The sequence below is a fragment of the Scyliorhinus canicula genome, chromosome 12 (genome assembly GCF_902713615.1).
Source record: "Scyliorhinus canicula chromosome 12, sScyCan1.1, whole genome shotgun sequence".
NCBI classification, from domain to species: domain Eukaryota; kingdom Metazoa; phylum Chordata; class Chondrichthyes; order Carcharhiniformes; family Scyliorhinidae; genus Scyliorhinus; species Scyliorhinus canicula.
In genome coordinates, this window is record NC_052157.1 from 29,099,284 (window position 1) to 29,116,860 (window position 17,577).

At 54.1% G+C, this 17,577-nt stretch overlaps 1 protein-coding gene across 2 annotated transcripts in view; it reads right to left on the reverse strand.

Moving 5' to 3' along the window:
* The window catches only part of aqp9b (aquaporin 9b), a 111,327-nt gene that overhangs the window by 7,546 nt on the left and 86,204 nt on the right, over positions 1–17,577 (reverse strand). For both annotated transcript variants that reach the window (XM_038814088.1, XM_038814087.1), the window contains one exon: positions 5,317–5,534. In XM_038814088.1, coding sequence (XP_038670016.1) covers positions 5,317–5,534 — 218 coding nt within the window. The remainder of the gene's footprint in view (positions 1–5,316; positions 5,535–17,577) is intronic.

Sequence of the window (17,577 nt, forward strand, 5' to 3'; positions counted from 1 at the left end):
CACTCTTCTGAGGAACCATATCACCAGTATCCAAATTGGAAAACAGGGTAGTGAGGGAGATTGATTCAGGGGACTCCTGCACTGCCCCCCCCCCCCCCCCCCCCCCCCCCCACCGAGTCTATCCGGTGATCACCCATTCCCTCTCTGCCTGCACAATCCAGACCTGTGGTGTGACCACCTCCCTAAACGTGCCATCCAGGTGGTTCTCAACCTCCCCGATGCGCCACAGCGCATTCCGACTGCTGAACGAGTTCCGAAACCCGGCTCTCAAATTTCAGCAGCTGGTAATATTCCTTGCAGACGTGGTTGCCAAGGCCACAGGAAAATGGCCATGACTTTCCACGTGTTACAGCCGAGCTACCCTGCCATCCTTTGCTTTTCTCGTGTCACTTAATCTTCAGTAGCTGCCTTTAACGAAAATAAAAGATTCAAAAAAACAATCAGCAATATACAGATACTGTTTCGCCACAGTTGCTCACCAACCAATCAAATTACTGTTTGTGTGTGATGTTACTGTTTGTTTTTTCAATGTCACTCAGATTCCTGACGGCTGCTGATTAGCAACGCTCCCCAGCAAATCAGCTTCTTCACAGCCCACAAAGGTAAGAACATGTCTGTCAAACGCAGCCAAATGACATCACATGACGTCGCCAATCACCTGCCCAATAGCTTCCACTGTATTTTTAAAAAAGTTGTTTTTATTAACGCTTTTTTCAACCAAAATTTTTACATATCAACAGTTCCCCCCACCTGAGCCCCCCACCTCCGTTGCTGCTGCTGCTGACACTTTACTGCTCCCCTAGAAAGTCAAGGAACGGTTGCCACCGCCGGAAGAACCCCATCAAGGACCCTCTCAAAGCAAACTTTATTCACTCCAGGCTGAGGAACCCAGCCATGTCACTAACCCAGGTCTCCACACTCGGGGGTTTCAAGTCCCTCCACATTAACAGGATCCGTCTCCGGGCTACCAGGGAGACAAAGGCCAACACCTCGGCCTCTTTCACTTCCTGCACTTCCAGATCCTCCGACACCCCAAATATCGCTATTGTTGGACTCGGCTTCACCCGGGTGTCTAAAATCCTGGACATAGCCTTCGCAAAGTCCTGCCAGAATTCTTTAAGCACCGGGCATGCCCAGAACATATGGACATGGTTCGTAGGACTCCCTGAACATCTCGCGCACCTGTCCTCTACCCCAAAAAACTTGCTCATTCTTGCCGTCGTCATGTGAGCCCGGTGCACCACCTTAAATTGAATCAAACTGAGCCTGGCGCATGATGCGGACAAATTCACCCTGCCCAGGGCATCAGCGCACAGGCCCTCATCCAGCTCCTCGCCCAGCTCCTCCTCCCACTTGCTCTTCAGCTCCTCCACTGAGGCTTCCTCCGCCTCCTGCAGCTCCTGATATATGTCCGACACCTTCCCCTCTCCTACCCAGATGCCAGACACCACCCTGTCCTGTATCCTTCACGGGGGTAACAGCTGAAATGTCCCCACCTGCTTGTTGAGAAAGTCCTGGACCTGGAGATATCTAAAAGCATTTCCCGGGGGGAGGCCGAACTTCTCCTCCAGCGCCTGCACGCTGGGGAAAGTCCCATCTATAAACAGGTCCCCCATCCTTCTAATGCCTGCCCTATACCAGCCTTGGAACCCCCCCATCTATCCTGCCCGGAGCAAATCTGTGGTTGTTCCATATCGGGGTCCAAACTGAGGCCCCCTCCTCCTTCCTGTGCCTCCTCCACACTGACCCCAGACCCTTGGTGCCGCTGCCACCACCGGGCTTGTGGTGTACCGTGCCGGCGAGAACGGTAGCGGTGCTGTTACCAGTGCCCCTCGGCTGGTGCCTTTGCATGACACCGCCTCTAGCCGCCCCCATGCCGCCCCCTCCTCCATTACCCATTTCCTTATCATGGCCACATTAGCCGGCCAGTATGTGGTACAGAAGTTCGGCAGTGCCAACCCTCCCCCCCGCCCCCGGCGACCCTCCAAGAATAGTCTTTAGCCCTCCCCCGACTGTGACCTCTCCCTCTCTGCCCTCTCCCTCTTCTCTCTGTGGGACCTAATAGAGAATCTGTTTTGACGCCAATATCAGGAGCGGCGTGGGCTTTTGTATTCTCCGCCACCTGAAGAGCGGCGTACGCCATGCCGATTATCCGCCTGAGGCCCTTCCCGCGATGCTCCGCCCCCAACAGGCCGAGTTCCCGACGGTGTGGGTTACGTGTGCTCACACCATCCCGGAACCTCGCTTGGCGGCTGTGGACTCAGTTCTGCACCGTCACAGTCGGGGGAGGGCTGATCGGCGGGCAGTGGGGTTTCATTTGGGGTTGGTGGCACTGTGGGCGGGCAGAATGGGGCGTGCGAGTGGCCAAAGAGGGGGCACTACTTCTGTGGTCCGGGTCGGCCATGGAGTACAGTGCGGCCGCTGGAGGCCACCACCGTGTTCATGCGCGGCCATGGAACCGGAAATGTTCAGGGCCGTATCGGCAGCTGGAGCTGCAAGCTCGACACTGCCTCCCTGCCACCCCCAGCGAAACGGCAAATTGGTGGCCTTTTTGCACCAGTTTTCCTGGTTTCACGCCAGCGTGGGGACTTAGTTTCCAAAACGGAGAATCCAGCCCATAGATACAGCTTGCACATCACCATAAAAATGCAGCAGTCAATTTATTGTATTTTGTCATGAGGGCAGCACGGTGTCAGAGTGGTTAGCACTGCTGCCTCACAGCGCCAGGAACCCAGTTTCGATTCCAGCCTCAGGTCACTGTCTGTGTGGAGTTTGTACGTTCTCCCCATGTCTGCTCGGGTTTCCTCCCACAAGTCCAAAGATGTGCAGGTTAGGTGGATTGGCCATGATCAATTGTCCCTTAGTTGTCCAAAGGAATGCAAGTTAGGTGGGGTTCCGGGGTTACAAGGATAGTGCGGGGGAGAGGGACAGGGTGGGGTGCCCTTTCAGAGGGTCAATGCAGACTTGATGGGCTGAATGGCACTGTAGGGATTCTATAGTTCCATGTCCCCCTCAGCCAAAAATGTGACGATGATCAGATTATCTCTTCTAGGCATTGGTTGAGGGATATGGGGGAGGAAATCCTCTGCCCTTCCTCAAAGGCTGTCCTGGGATCTTTGGCATCCACCTGAGAGGTCAGAGAGGGTCTTGGGGTTGAAGTTCTCCTAGAAGGATGGCATCTCTGACAGTGTAGCACTCCCCCAGTACCGCACTCCAATACGGTTGTGCTTCATTAGGCAGCACGGTTTGGAGGCAATCGCTATTAAATTAGATTTATTTTCAATGGAAACATCACTTTCTGGTAAAAATGGTGAATTTGCGTTGTTGCACGTTACTTGTCTGGCTGCGAGTCACTGTGCAATTGTTCTAACATCCTTGTTAGATTAATCGGGGTAATGGGCCTAAGATGTATTGAAGAACACACAGCATTTGTGTGGTCTGAATGCAATCGAGTGCTCCATCTTACCCTCCAGCTCAGGGCACTACAATGCTTGCATGGGCACAGTACACACTGCCTCGTTCTATTGTGAGGAGTACCTGGCATGAAGACATTCTGTTTATCTACCAGCACATCAGGTACCAAAGAATAGATATAATCAGAGTGTGTGCTGCCAGGCTAAACAAGCCCGAGGAGCTGAGCTTATGTCAGTTGTGGCTACAGAGTAGCTCATAATATCATCACTCGCACTAGATTCTGGAGGAAAGGCTGTCACCAGTCTCCCTATGCCAACGTAGCAGATGGCACCATATGGCATCCTTGAATCAGAAACTTCCTCAGCATTAAATGTATAATTAATCATTTGTCCTCATCCCTCCTATGGTCAGCCTGAGGGGGGAGAAAAAAAAACTGAGAGTTTGTTTCAATTGCAGGGTTATTAAGACTATCACAGTCTGCCTCCTGAATCGGAAGCGGAGAGGGCGGTACAGTAACGCAGCTGGCGATAGTGGGAGAAGGAGGTTTGGTGCAATGGACATCCACACAGCTGGAGCCTGAGAGATTTATCGGGGAGAGGTCCGTACATACACCTTGTATTTTCCTCAGTCGTCTACTTTTAACGGAGGAAACAAGCACGTATAAACATACAGTTACTCTTTCATTGGGTTGAGAGAACAGAGGAAGATGTACCCCCCCCCCCCCCAATTCTTCTCAACCACGAGAGAGGACTTCTTGGAGCTGGAGTTGGAAAATTTACGAAACTCTTCTGGGTCAGGGAGCATAATTGTTGTGAGCCACTGACTTATCAGCTGTGGTCCGTACAGTGAACCTCTCATGGAAAGAAAAATCAAAGCATAGAGAGCCCCCGGGACAACAGCTCGTGGCAAATGCTGAAGTCTGACAAAGACTTTATCACTTGCCAGGGCAGTAATTAAATCAGGAAGAGATTTGTTTTGTTTCTAAATGTAAAACATGGCTGGCCGCGGGACTGATGTATTGTGGGGGAGGAGAAAGGAACGTCGAGCGTGAGGGTATTTACGCAGTTGGATTCCGAAGCTTACGGGGAGAAGGCTGAGAGTCTTGTACCCTATAGGCACGGTTGCCTAAGAGATAGGAGCAGGAGCAGGCCATTCGGCCCCTCGAGGCTGCTTCACCATTCAATACGATCATGACTGATTTGATTGTGGCCTCGACTCCACTTTCCTGCCTGCCCCCCCCCCCCCCCCCCCCCCCCCCCCCCCCATCCCCCCGTACCCTTTGACTCCCTCGTAGATCAACAATCTAACTCAGCTCTGAATATGTTCAATGACCCACAGCCAGCCCTCTGAGGTGGAGGGTTCCAAAGATTAATGAGCTTCCAAAAGAGAAAATTCTTCCTCATCTCTGTCTTAAATGAGAGACCCCTTGTTTTTAAACTGTGCCCCCCCCCCCCCCCCCCCGCTCCACCCCCAGTTCTAGATCCTTCCACGACGGGAAACATCCTCTCAGCGTGCACCCTGTCATGTTCTCTCTTGAACCTGAGATGTTTCAATAAGATCACCTCTCATTCTACTAAACCCCAATGAGCATCGGCTCAACCTCGCTCTCACAAGACAACCCTTTCATCCCAAGAATCAAATTTCAGGGACTTTAGAAATATAGAGGCTAGGAGCAGCAGATTTGGCCCTTGGAGCCTGCTCCACCATTCCGTGTGACCATGGCTGATTTTCAATCTGAACGCCATACTTCAGCTGGAAGATGGCTCCACCCACAAAACTGGCCACGCCCCCAAAAACAGAATAAGGAGCCGAACAGGTTTCTGCCGATTGTGGCCGACTTTGAACGTTTCAATTAGTTTTTCTTTTGGTGCAGTGTTAGTGGATTTCCTCATTGCCACATACCTGAATACCCCAAATCCCCATCCCGCCATGGCTGTGAAAAGCCGCGGCCCAAAGTCACGAGCTGGGTTGACAGGGCCGCCACAGTTGAAGCTCATTGAAAAACCGATAACCATGATGATCAGGCCAATCACCACCGGCTCCAAACCCTTGGGTACACCGTCATTCTTCGAGTCCAATATGGCCAGAATGGAGAAGAGCAGAGCTGCCGCACCAATGATCTGTTTGAAACAGCAAGCAGTTTTCATTAATACAAAAAGCACCAGACCAGCGAGGATGGAAACCTGAAATAAAAACGAAAAAGGTCATTGGCCTGAAATGTTAATTCTGTTTCTCTTCCTAGAAATTGCCCCACCTGCCGCCATCCAACACAAACATGCACCATGTCTGCTCCGAGATAGAATGGCTGGGATGCTCCGTTTGGGAGACCATGGGCGGGATTCTCCGTTCCCTGACGCTGATTTCGGAATCGGCGATCGGGCAGAGAATCTCTTTTTATGCTGGAATTGGGGGCGGTGCCTGTTTTTGCACGTTCCACCCCTCCGAAATGGCATCATCGAGGAGTACGGCGCTCGCCGTTGGGACAGCCTCAGGACGTTATCTGAAGGCCCTCCCCTGATGCTCCGCCCCCGATGGGCCGGGTTCCCGACCGCGCGGTTAATCGTGGTCTCAGCCGTCGGGAACACGGTGCGGCAGCCGCGGACTGTGTCCAGCGCCACCAACAGTTGGACGGGAGCCACGGTGCTGGCCGGGGGGGTTGGGGGGACTGGTGGGGGGGGGGGGGGGGGGGCCCAGGGGTGGCGAGGGGGTGTCCGGGGGGGGCACTATCTGGCAGGCCGGGTCTGCCCATGGCCGGTGCCATGTTGTACTGCGTGACCGCTGCAGGTTGTGGACGATTCTCCAGGCATTTATATCGGGAAGGCCGTGTGTTTTACATGGTGTGGCTGCTGGCCCCTCACCGCTCGGAGGATCGGTGCTGGGGCCTTGCCGATTTTTCCCACGTAAAACGCCGCGGATCCTGCAAAACGCCGCAAAATCGGAGAATCCAGCCCTATGTTCTCCCGCCAGAGGAGAATTGCTACTGATTTGCGCTCCCAGGAAGCAATTCAGTTTCCCTCGCCATGCAAATTGATGCAAGGCTAGGAATACGAGCGATTGCCGAGGGAATCCCGCTTTTGGGCTGATAGCCCAATTGCGAAGTCCAGCGGTTGGCCACCCCCTTGCACTGCAAATCAGCCCCTCTGCTCTGCAAAGCAGACCCCCACCCCCAGATTTTCTGGGTGCCCCCTTCTCCTAACTATGGGGGTGACCCGCCCCACACCCCCCCAGAGACCCCCTAAATAGGGAGACCCCCCCATAGGAACCCCCTAACTAAAGGGACCCCCCACAGAACGCCCTAACCAAAGAGACCCTCCCAAAGACATTCCCTAACCAAAGAGACCCTCCCAAAGACATTCCCTAACCAAAGAGACCCTCCCAAAGACATTCCCTAACTAAAGAGACCCTCCCAAAGACATTCCCTAATCAAAGAGACCCTCCCAAAGATATTTCCTAACTAAAGAGACGCTCCACAGGGACTCCTTATCTAAAGGAATCCTCCCAGAGACCCCCTCACTAAAGGAACCCCGACAGGGACTCCGCAAATAAAGGTTACCCCCCCAGAAACCCCCCCTCACTAAAGGAACCCCGACAGGGATTCCCTAAAAAAATGGGACCCCCTCCCAGAGACCCCCTAATGAAAAGGACCCCTCACAGGGACCCCCTAAACAAAGAGACCCCCCCCCCTCCAGAGACTCCCCTAACTAAAGGGACGCAGCACAGGGACCCCCCCTAGCCACAGGAACCTCTCCAGAGACCCCCTAACTAAAGGGACCCCCCCCATAGACCCCCCCCCCCCCCCCCACCGTGTTGCCGGTGTTCCTTAATCTATAATACTGATAATGCTGTCACAAGATAATGGCGTATCTGCCACTTATTTAAGTAAGGATCAGGTGCTTAACGCCATTTACATTTTCACTCTTTCCCACCAAATGTGAATCACAGAATTGTTACAGTGGAGAAGGAGACCATTCGGCCCATCGTGTATGCACCGGCTCTCCAAACAAGCGTCATGACCTGGCGCTATTCTCCTGCCTGTACCCCTGCACATTGTTTTATTCAAATAATCTCTCTTTTTCAAAATAAATTGAGAGTACCCAATCCTTTTATTTCCAATTAAGGGGCAATTTAACGTGGCCAATCCACCTACGCCGCACATCTTTTTGGGTTGTGGGGGTGAAACCCACGCAGACATGGGGAGAATGTGCAAACTCCATGCGGAAAGTGTCCCGGGGCCGCTAACCAAATAATCATCTAATAATAATCTCCTGCCCATTGACTGACTCGCTGGACCTGCTTCCACCACACTCCCAGGCAGCTCATTCCAGACCAGGGGCGAAATTCTCCGAAGACCTGCGTGACGCCCATTTCCGGCGGGCAAAAGCGGTGCGGAAGTCTCCGTTGTCGGGGCCTTCTTTTAAGCCGTTAATCTCCGTTCCCGAAAGGGCCAGCAGCGGACTGACGCGATACGCGTCAGTTTCACCCACTGCGGAAGTGGTGCGTTGAGAGAGAGAGAGAGGGGACGGGTACCGGCGTTGAGAGGAGAGGAGGGGGGGTGGGTACCGGCGTTGAGAGAGAGGGGTGGGGGGGGGGTGGGTACCGGCGTTGAGAGAGAGGGGGGGGGGGTTGGGGGTGGGTACCGGCGTTGAGAGAGGGGGGGGTGGGTACCGGCGTTGAGAGAGAGGGGGGTGGTGGGTACCGGCGTTGAGGGAGAGGGGAGGGCTGCGTTGGAGGGGGGTAGGGGTGGTGGGGAGGGGGGTAGGGGTGGTGGGGAGGGGGGTAGGGGTGTTGAAGGGGGGTAGGGGTGGTGAGGGGAGTAGGGGTGGTGAAGAGGGTAGGGGCGTTGGAGGGGGGTATGGGTGGTGAGGGGGTAGGGGCATTGGAGGGGGTAGGGGTGGTGAGGGGGGTAGGGCATTGGAGGGGGGTAGGGGCGTTGGAGGGGGTAGGGGCTTTGGGGGGGGGTTGGGGTAGGGGGCAGCGGCGTGCAGAGGGGAGGGCGACGGATGCCCGGGGCCAACGCACCGTCGCCCCCCCTCTGCACGCCGCTGCCCCCTACCCCAACCACCCCCCTCACCACCCCTACTTCCCTCCAACGCCCCACCCCTCCAACGCCCCTACCCCCCTCACCACTTCTACCACCCCTACCCCCCTCCAACGCCCCTACCCCCCTGACCACCCCTACCCCCTCCAACGCCCCTACCCCCTCACCACCCATACCCCCCTCCAACACCCCTACCCCCCTCACCACCCCAATCCCCCTCACCACCCCTACCCCCTCCAACACCCCTACCCCCCTCCCCACCACCCCTACCCCGCTCCCCACCACCCCTACCCCCCTCCCCACCACCCCTAGCCCCCTCCAACGCCGCCCTCCCTCTCTCTCAACGCCGGTACCCGTCCCCTCTCTCTCAACGCCGGTACCCCCCCCCCTCTCTCTCAACGCCGGTACCCCCCCTCTCTCTCAATGCCGCAACCCTCCCCTCTCTCTCAACACCGCAATCCCCCCCCTCAACGCCGCAACCCCCCCCTCTCTCTCAACGCCGGTATCCCCCTCTCTCAACGCCGCAACCCCCCCTTCAACGCCGCAACCCCCCCTCTCAACGCCGCACCCCCCCAACGCCGCAACCCCCCCCCTCAACGCCGCAACCCCCCCCCCCCCAAATCCACCCCTCTCCAACGCCGCTACCCCCACACTCGCCCTAGGTCACTGAACGGCGTCAACCATTGTCAATGGTTGACGCCGTTTTAAAGCTACTCTGTTTTTCGCCGACGTGACCCATGGCCACGTCGGCGGGAATTCGGCCCATCCGGCACGGAGAATGTCTGTCTGTTAAAAATCAATGACATCCCGTCGGCAGCCTCTGAAAACAGCTGGCGCCGGCGGGATTTGAACAACGCCGATTTTTGGCCGCTCGGAGAATTAAAAACCCGGCGGGAGCGGGAATAACGCCGCCGCCGGCCGATTCTCCCTGCGTGGGGTCGGAGAATTTCGCCCCAGTTGTGTGAAGGAGGTTTTTTTTCTCCTATCACATCTGCTTCTTTTGCAAATCACTTTAATTCTCTCATTTTTGCGGGAACGGTTTCTCTCTATATACACTCTGTCCACCTCGGACATGATTTTGAACATCTCTATCAAATCCCCTCTTGGCCTACTTCTCGCCAAGGACAGCAGTCACAAACTCTCCAATTTATCTACATAACTGAAGTTTCTCAGCCCTGGAACCATTTTTGTAAACCTCTCCTGCCCTCCCTCCAATGCGTCCACCCTTCCTATAGTGTGGCGCCCAGAACTGCCCACAATATACCAGCGGTGGTCTAACTAGCATAACCGCCTTGCTCTTGTTCTCCATTAATAATGCCTCGGATACTGTATAACTCACACAGAAAAAATAACATCTTACAAGTTAAATTTTCTCCCCGGGGGGTCGGAGAATCGCCCAGGGCCGGCGTCAATCCTGCCCCGCCGTGTCCTGAATTCTCCGCCCCCAGAGATTCGGCGGGGGTGGGAATCGAGCCGCACTGGTCGGCGGGCCCCCCGCGGCGATTCTCCTGCCGCTGACAGGCCTTTCCCGCCGGCGTGGTTTAAACCACCTCTGGTACCGACGGGATTGGCGGCGTGGGTGGGCTCCGGGGTCCTGAGGAGGGGCGATCTGACCCTGGGGGGTGCCCCTACAGTGGCCTGGCCCGCAATTGGGGCCCACCGATTGGCGGGCGGGCCTGTGCCGCGGGGGCACTCTTTTTCTTCCGCGCCCGCTATGGCCTTCACCATGGCGGGGGCGGAAGAGATCCCCTCCCCTGCGCATGCGCCGGTATGACGTCAGCAGCCCCTGGCGCTCTGGCGCATGCGCGGACGTCCGCCGGCCCGCGAAGGCCTTTCGGCCCCGGCTGGCGGGGCGCCAAAGGCCGTTCATGCTGGCTGGCGGAGCAGAAACCACTCCGGCGCGGGCCTAGCCCCTAAAGGTGCAGAGAATTCCGCACCTTTGGGGAGGCCCGATACTGGAGTGGTTCACGCCACTCCGTCCCGCCGGGACCCCCCGCCCTGCCGGGTAGGGGAGAATCCCGGCCATGATGTGAGAGGCTTTTGTTTCCTCTTTTGAGGAGGTGCAGCTGAATTGGCGATGTACAGTTCGCAATGATGTTCAAATTTGCATTTATATCATGGAGAAGTGTAAAGATATCCTTTAACTGACAGGTGGAACTGCATTTTGGAAATCATTGGAGAGTGTTGTCATGGAGACCAAGGCTCCAATTCAAAGAATAACACAGGTGAGTCATCCAGACTCGAAACCCTTCTCTCTCCACAGATGCTGTCAGACCTGCTGAGATTGTTCAGTACTTTCTGTTCTGGTTTCAGATTCCAGCATCCCCAGTAATTTGCTTTGATAATAACATAGGTTACTTGGGTTTTTGCATCTCAGGGTAAATTTATTTCATAATCCCACTGCAGTCACGTTTACAGCATGCATATTCAAATTAAATGTTAATGTTTACTTTATTTAATTAAATGCCAGATACACCGTAATTATGTGACAACATCAGAATTATAAATGAATGACCTGAAAATAAAATATTTAGGGCGCGATCTAACGGCCCTGTCGCGCTGGGCAGGAAAACCAGCGGGCCGGTTAGATAGCGGGAGAGGCCGAAATCAGGAATTATGTTGGTTTCCGATTTAACCATCCCACTAATGGGAAGGACCCCCCTATTGAACGGCCACCCGTGAGCTAACCGCCTCCCCATGAGCAGACACACGGGTGCCGTTTAGCACACCCTCTTTAAACCCGCAAGGTTAGCTGAATGGCTGTTGTGGGGGTCCGGGGAGGTGAGTAGCCATCTTGGAAACTAGGCAGTCAGCCCAGAGCACCACAACGGCTGCCCCAGTGCGCGGGGGCATGGGGGATCCTCCGGGGTGGGGGGAGGGAGTGGGGATGCAAGGCTTGGTCGGGGTTTAGGACGTTTTTGTGAGGGCCACGAAGAATCCAGCAGGAGTTTGTACAATCAAAGGAACAACTTTATTTACAATTACATATATACAACAGCAGTAGCAGTACACTACCACTGCTCCCTCCTCTGTGGCTTGTTCCACTCTATGCAGGTGACTCTGCTAATGACTTCTCCGCCCCCTCATTGGGGATGCTCATACTCGCTAAGGATTGTGGGATTGCCATTACCCCCTCAGCCAGTGGTAATCAGGCAGGTTATAACAGCCGCCGTCATTGGGGCAGCACGGTGGCACAGTGGTTAGCACTGCTGCCTCATGGCGCAGAGGTCGCAGGTATGATCCCGGCTCTGGGTCAATGTCCATGTGGAATTTGCACATTGTCCCGTGTTTGCGTGAGGGGGGGGGTGTCCAGTGGGGGGGGTGGGGGGGGGGGCAGGGGGGGTCCAGCACCCATGGGTCCGTCCGCCATGCCACCCTCGAATCGTGTATACCTATAACTGGGGCAACTCCAGCTGCTGCCTGTCTGCCCCACCGAACACTCCCATGACAGAGCCGCGTCTGTGGTAATATGGTGAAGGACATTTTAACTCCCACTGACTGGCAGCCACTGACCACACAGCTGATAGAGAATTGGCAACTCTAGTAATGCGAACACTTCACAGCTCCGGAGTGGATCCCTGTTGGTGGGTATGCCATGAAGCAGCTGGTTGTTGCTGCCTAGCATCCCAATCAGGCTGTGAGGCCTGGAAACTCTAGAGGCAGCAACACCACAGAGGCAGCAGCCATATTCTGACATCCAAGAGCTGGGCTGCAGCACTGGGGAGATCCCCGCGACCAGAGGGTGGGTGTGGGGAGGGAACCAGTGCCCGGTCCAGGTAATGTTCATGGCGGATGTCTGGGGTACAGGGTCTGGGGTTGGTGCGAAGGAACCACTGCTGCAGTCAGGGGTTTGTGTGCAGGGCATGCTGGATGGCACCATGAGCGATGGCAGGAGATGTGGGGGTGGAGACCTGGGGGATCCGCGGATCCAGGGTGGATGCCACAGCTGATTGTTTGTCCCTTGCCCTCTCCAATTCCTTACGCATATCGCATCATGGATGATATTGTGGACTTCGAGGAAGCCGCCCTCGTGGCGGCCAGGCGGCCGGGCGCCGGAGAAGGTGGCATCAGCAGCGTCGACAGAGGCTCAAGGCGGCTGGTCATGGGCAGGGCCCTGCCCCACACCCTGGCGGGGGAGGCCAGTGATGGCCTAAGGGGTACCGGTGCTGCTGGTCTTTCGAACTAATGTCGCTTCGCATGTGCCGCAGAAGGGCCCACCTCAACAAGGCGATGGTGTGGCACCTGTACCATGTCCTTGCGGTCCAGGAGTCTATCTGTTCCTGCTGGCCATCAAGGTCACCGCAGCCCTGAACTTCTACAGCTTGGGATCGTTCCAGGGCTTGAGCAGGGACTTAATATTAATCTTTATTGTCACAAGTAGGCTGACATTAACACTGCAATGAAGTTACTGTGAAAATCTCCCAGTCGCCACACTCTGGCGCCTGTTCGGGTACACAGAGGGAGAATTCAGAATGTCCAATTCACCTAACAAGCACGTCTTTCAGGACCTATGGGAGGAAACCCATACACACACGGGGAGAACGTGCAGATTCTGCACTGACAGTGATCCAAGCCGGGAATCAACAGTGCTAACCACTGTGCTACCGTGACTTGTGTGGAACCATCAGAGCTTAAGTGCATCTGTAAAGTCACGAATGCCCTGTTTGCCCGGGCAACCAACTACATAGACTTTGATCGAGACCAAGTCCAACATGATGCCCAGGCAGCAGGTTTCTCTGCCATCGCCGGGAAGCCCAAGGTCCAGACGTTAATGGATGGCACGCATGCCGCCTTGCACGCACGGGCGGTCCGAGAATGCCCTTCATCAGCAGGAAGGGGTTCCACTCCCTAAAAGTCCATCTTGTGTGCGACCACCACCTGAAGATCATGCATATGTGTGCATGACACCTCCATCCTGGGGCAGTTGGAGATCCCTGGCATCTTCAAGGGACACCCCAGGTGACCAGTTGGCTTTTGGGGCAACAGGGGGAGGGGGTGCAGGCCGGCTCGCAGCGCGGAATAACGTGATGGAGGCTTCACATGTCTCGGGTGTAACGTGTTTTATCTGTGTGCCAAGTACAATAGAGACACCAACTGTCTGTAGCCTCTGATGGTGCTGCCTCCCCCCACAGTGCCCTGTCAGTGATCCTCGATGTCCTTAGCTCTCCATGCTCTACCAGTACGTCTAGATGTGTCGCCAGGGTGCACATCAGGGGTGGAGGCAGCCTATTGTTTACCACGACCTGTGGCTAACCCGCCGACCCCTTCTGGGGAACAGGGTGTCCCTCCTGGACTTCACTGTGCCCACAAGCCTGGCCAGGTCGGCATCCCCAAATCGCGGTGTTGTCTGGTGCTTGTTCTGTGGATCAGTTTACGTGTTGCTCTCCTCGTTAACTGGGATCTGCCGGGCACAGTCCCAGCCAATCAGCTGGCAGGGCAGTCATTTGCAGCACAAAGCCTGCGGGGCATTGCGAAGTGGTCTAATTAACGTTAGATACCGGTGACGGCCTCGCCGGGTCGGACATCGGGAAACACCCAGCAATTCCTGCTCGCTACCACACTTAGAAAGAATTTGGGTAGATTGTGCCCTGAATCGCAGGCCAGGCATGGTACATGGTACATGGTACATGATACATGTGAATGTGTTTGAGTTTGATGGTGGCATATTCATTTTCACAATTGTTAGGTGCTTGACTTTCATGTTGCAGAGTTTCTTTGATCAGTGTTTCTCTTTGGCTTCAGTTTTTCCCTGTGTTTCTCATTTCCTCTTGTTGCATAGCTTTGGGATTTGTTGGCAAATGGGAGAGCAACTGGAGGTTTTTCATTGAACAGCTGAAACTCTGTGTTTATTTCCCTGTGCATGTCTCAGTCGGTTCTGCTGGGTCTGAGAGGCTAGTTGACCAACTCTCAGGCTTCCAGCTCAGTAACGCTTCACCTGGGTGCAGTCAAGGTCACTTTTGTAACTCGAATGGCAGCAGTTTGCAGAAAAGGTGAGAATGGTAGTAGCAACTGCCCAGTGCAGGCACACTGGGCTCATGTCTCACCTTCCCCAGTCAGCAGGAGGAGGTCAGTGGCACAACCAAAGTGACCCAATTCTCCTTGCTGCGACTCTTGAACTGGGCAGCCCAGGAGCACACGCCAGGAAACAAGCGACCACCTCCTTAGCCGAGGCACATTGGGTTCATGGGATCCTTATTCAGTTCTGAACTGTTAACGGAAGTGGCGCCTGCCACAAAGGCCCCACCAATTGTCACTTGGCAGCCTAACCAGTGGTGTTGGAAAGGAGCACGACAGTACAATTGGAAACATTAGATAGTTTGTGAATCATTTTTGTGGGTTTAATGATCCTCTTGATCCCTCGCCAATGTAAGCGTTCCTTAGCGGTGACTATGATGACCCTCGAGAGGAGAAGGAAGAACGAGGACAGTCTGAAGCAAAGGAGAGTCTGTCAAATTTCAAGGAGGCTTCAACCCAGCAAATATTACATCACCCCGCAGAAACATCAGGCAGCACAAGTCATATGAGAGCTATGTTGAGGCGACATTTGGTGCCCTTCCTCAAAGAGGAATAGGGCAGTTCTGTCTGAAGTGTGAGCCACGGCCACTCTTATCAACCTGTATTTCTCTCTGCGGCTGTGAATGTATTCACCATTGAATTCAACCAGCCCACACCACCTCGTTTCATGAAGCTATGGATGTCGTCTAAAGTACAGGCAGCATTCATCAGGTCACTGGAGAGTTGGAAAATTAACCACCTTTGACCTCACTGCAGGACAGAAACAATGGGCGGGATTCTCCATTGCCCGATGCCGATATCGTAATCGGCGATCGGGCGGAGAATCCCTTTCGACGACCAAATCAATGGCGGTGCCGGTTTGACACCAGTTTCCAAGTCTCCGCCCCCACCGAAATGGCGTCATCGCTTACTGGGGGGGGGGGCCTTCCACAAGGACTGGGGGACTGGTGGGGGGTGGCCAGGGGGTGGTCTGTAGGGGCGCATTTGGTGGGTCGGGTCCGCGTACGGCCGGCGCCATGTTGTACGGCGCAACCTTGTACGACGTGAAATTAGAAAATGGTGAAATTCACTTCAGGAGGGGTGAATAAGGGGTCCCGTAAAAGATGGGGTTTGTTTCTACTACATTTCGGGGAGCTGGTTACCGTCAACTGCTGGGGGGGGGGGGGGGGGGGGGGCCAAGTGGGGGGAGGTTGGGTGGGGTGTTGGGGGGGGGGGGGGGGGGGATTCAGTGGTTGGTGTTGGGTTTATTTTGTTTTGTAATGTTATGTGTGTTAAATGTAAAAATGTAAAAATTTGAATAAAAATACTTGCAAAAATAGACAGCAACAATGTAAAGCCATCCACTTTATATTGCAACCTATGATCCCACTATTTTGCTGTGGGCGCTCACAGTGAACATCCTCAGCCACTTCAACAAGAAGAGCTTCCACTGCCTCGATGTGTAGATTGAATATGACAAACACGCAAAGTATTGTACTTGTTAATCTGCGATCAGTTGGAAGGGGTCAGCATACCGTCATCCTTGGCAATGGAGCTCTCCCTAACCTCTTCAAGGTAGAAAATCCCATTGACAGATGATTTCTGGTTCCAAATGTTAGCCCCAGTCCTGCAATAGAAGATGACCGCACCACCAGGAGCCCCAATAGCAGCAAGTGAACATCGTAAAGAGGCACATCATCAAGAGGGCCCATTGGCTCTTCAAGAAATACTATCACTGCCACAATGTGTCAGGAAAGGATCTCCAGATCATGTCCCAAGTATAGTTATAGCCTGCTGTGTCCGTCACAGCTTCACCTTTCAAGAAGGGTTGGCATTTAATGTTGATGCTGAGGAGATCTTGGCTCTGTTAGCCAGAGCTGGGTGTTGGAGACCACCATAATAACCTGCAGTGGATACTGAGAGGAGCACCAGAGCACATTTCATTACTGTAACCTTTCTTCAGTCCTTCTTTGGCTCCACTTTCATCTACCTTTCATCCTTCTTTTCAACTTCCCAATAAAGGAGGATCCTTTCAATTGACTACAACGTACAACACATCTTTGCCCCGAGGTATGGCTGTCTTCAATCATCACCTGAGTGAATGAATGAACACTAATTGAATGGACCCTATCTTGTAAGATTTAACGTGATTAGGCATGACCATGCTAATCTTTAGCACCATGCTTTGCACAGTTACCTACCTGCATCTTTCTCTCATCTATCGCAGTAAATGCAACTCATGGGCCAGGATCACATGTTCTACCAAAGGTTAATGGTACAAAAATGACCCTCATCTCTGCAGGAAGGAAGTTGCTCCTGGCTACATTTCCAGAGCTTTCTGTGGGGTTGCCTGGCACTGCATCCCGCAGAACATCTACACTGTCCTCTGAGAGTGTGTGGCGGGGGGGGGGGGGGGGGGGGGTGTGAAGGTTCGAGTGGCTGTTTTGGGAGACAGCAGAATAAGGCTCTCGCCGTTATCATTCCTCTGTGCTGGAAATGTGGCTTCACTGAACAGGCGATGAACTAGGGCCTAAAGGAAATTTTCAGATGCTGAGAGACAAGTCAGCATGATCTGGAATCTAGTACGCAGGGCACCCTGTATTCCCTCCACTATTACCACCAGTGCTGGAGCCTAATTTAAAGTGAATGTAGCGGCACCAATAGCTCGTTGGTCATTTTTTAGCTGAGTGTCCACTGCCAATTCTGGAGAACATGCCTAACAGTCCATTAATCCCTGAAACCAAGACCAAACTTTTGAGATGTTTCTGCAAAGAACAGCTGCAGACTTTCGAGCCACGCTTGCCAGTTGCTGCATGCAGTCCCGCCGTGTAGGCAAGATATTTCTTGAAGATCCTCCTCCACCCAAGCATTCGAGATCCCATATCTCTTCAAATATAGAGCCATGTTCACCTCAACCTCCACTGAGTTACCTCCTCCCAGTCCTCCAGCTTCCTCGGCTCTGTCAATCACCCACTGCTACACCTCTGCCCCTGAATGAAAGTAACTGAGCTGGTAACTGAGGAAGCAGGGTGTGACACAAAAGGTGACATTGAAAGTGGTGGGGAAAATAAACATGGTACAGGTGCCGATTCCAGGGACTCCTGTGTGGCCTAGAACCTGTCATATTATGT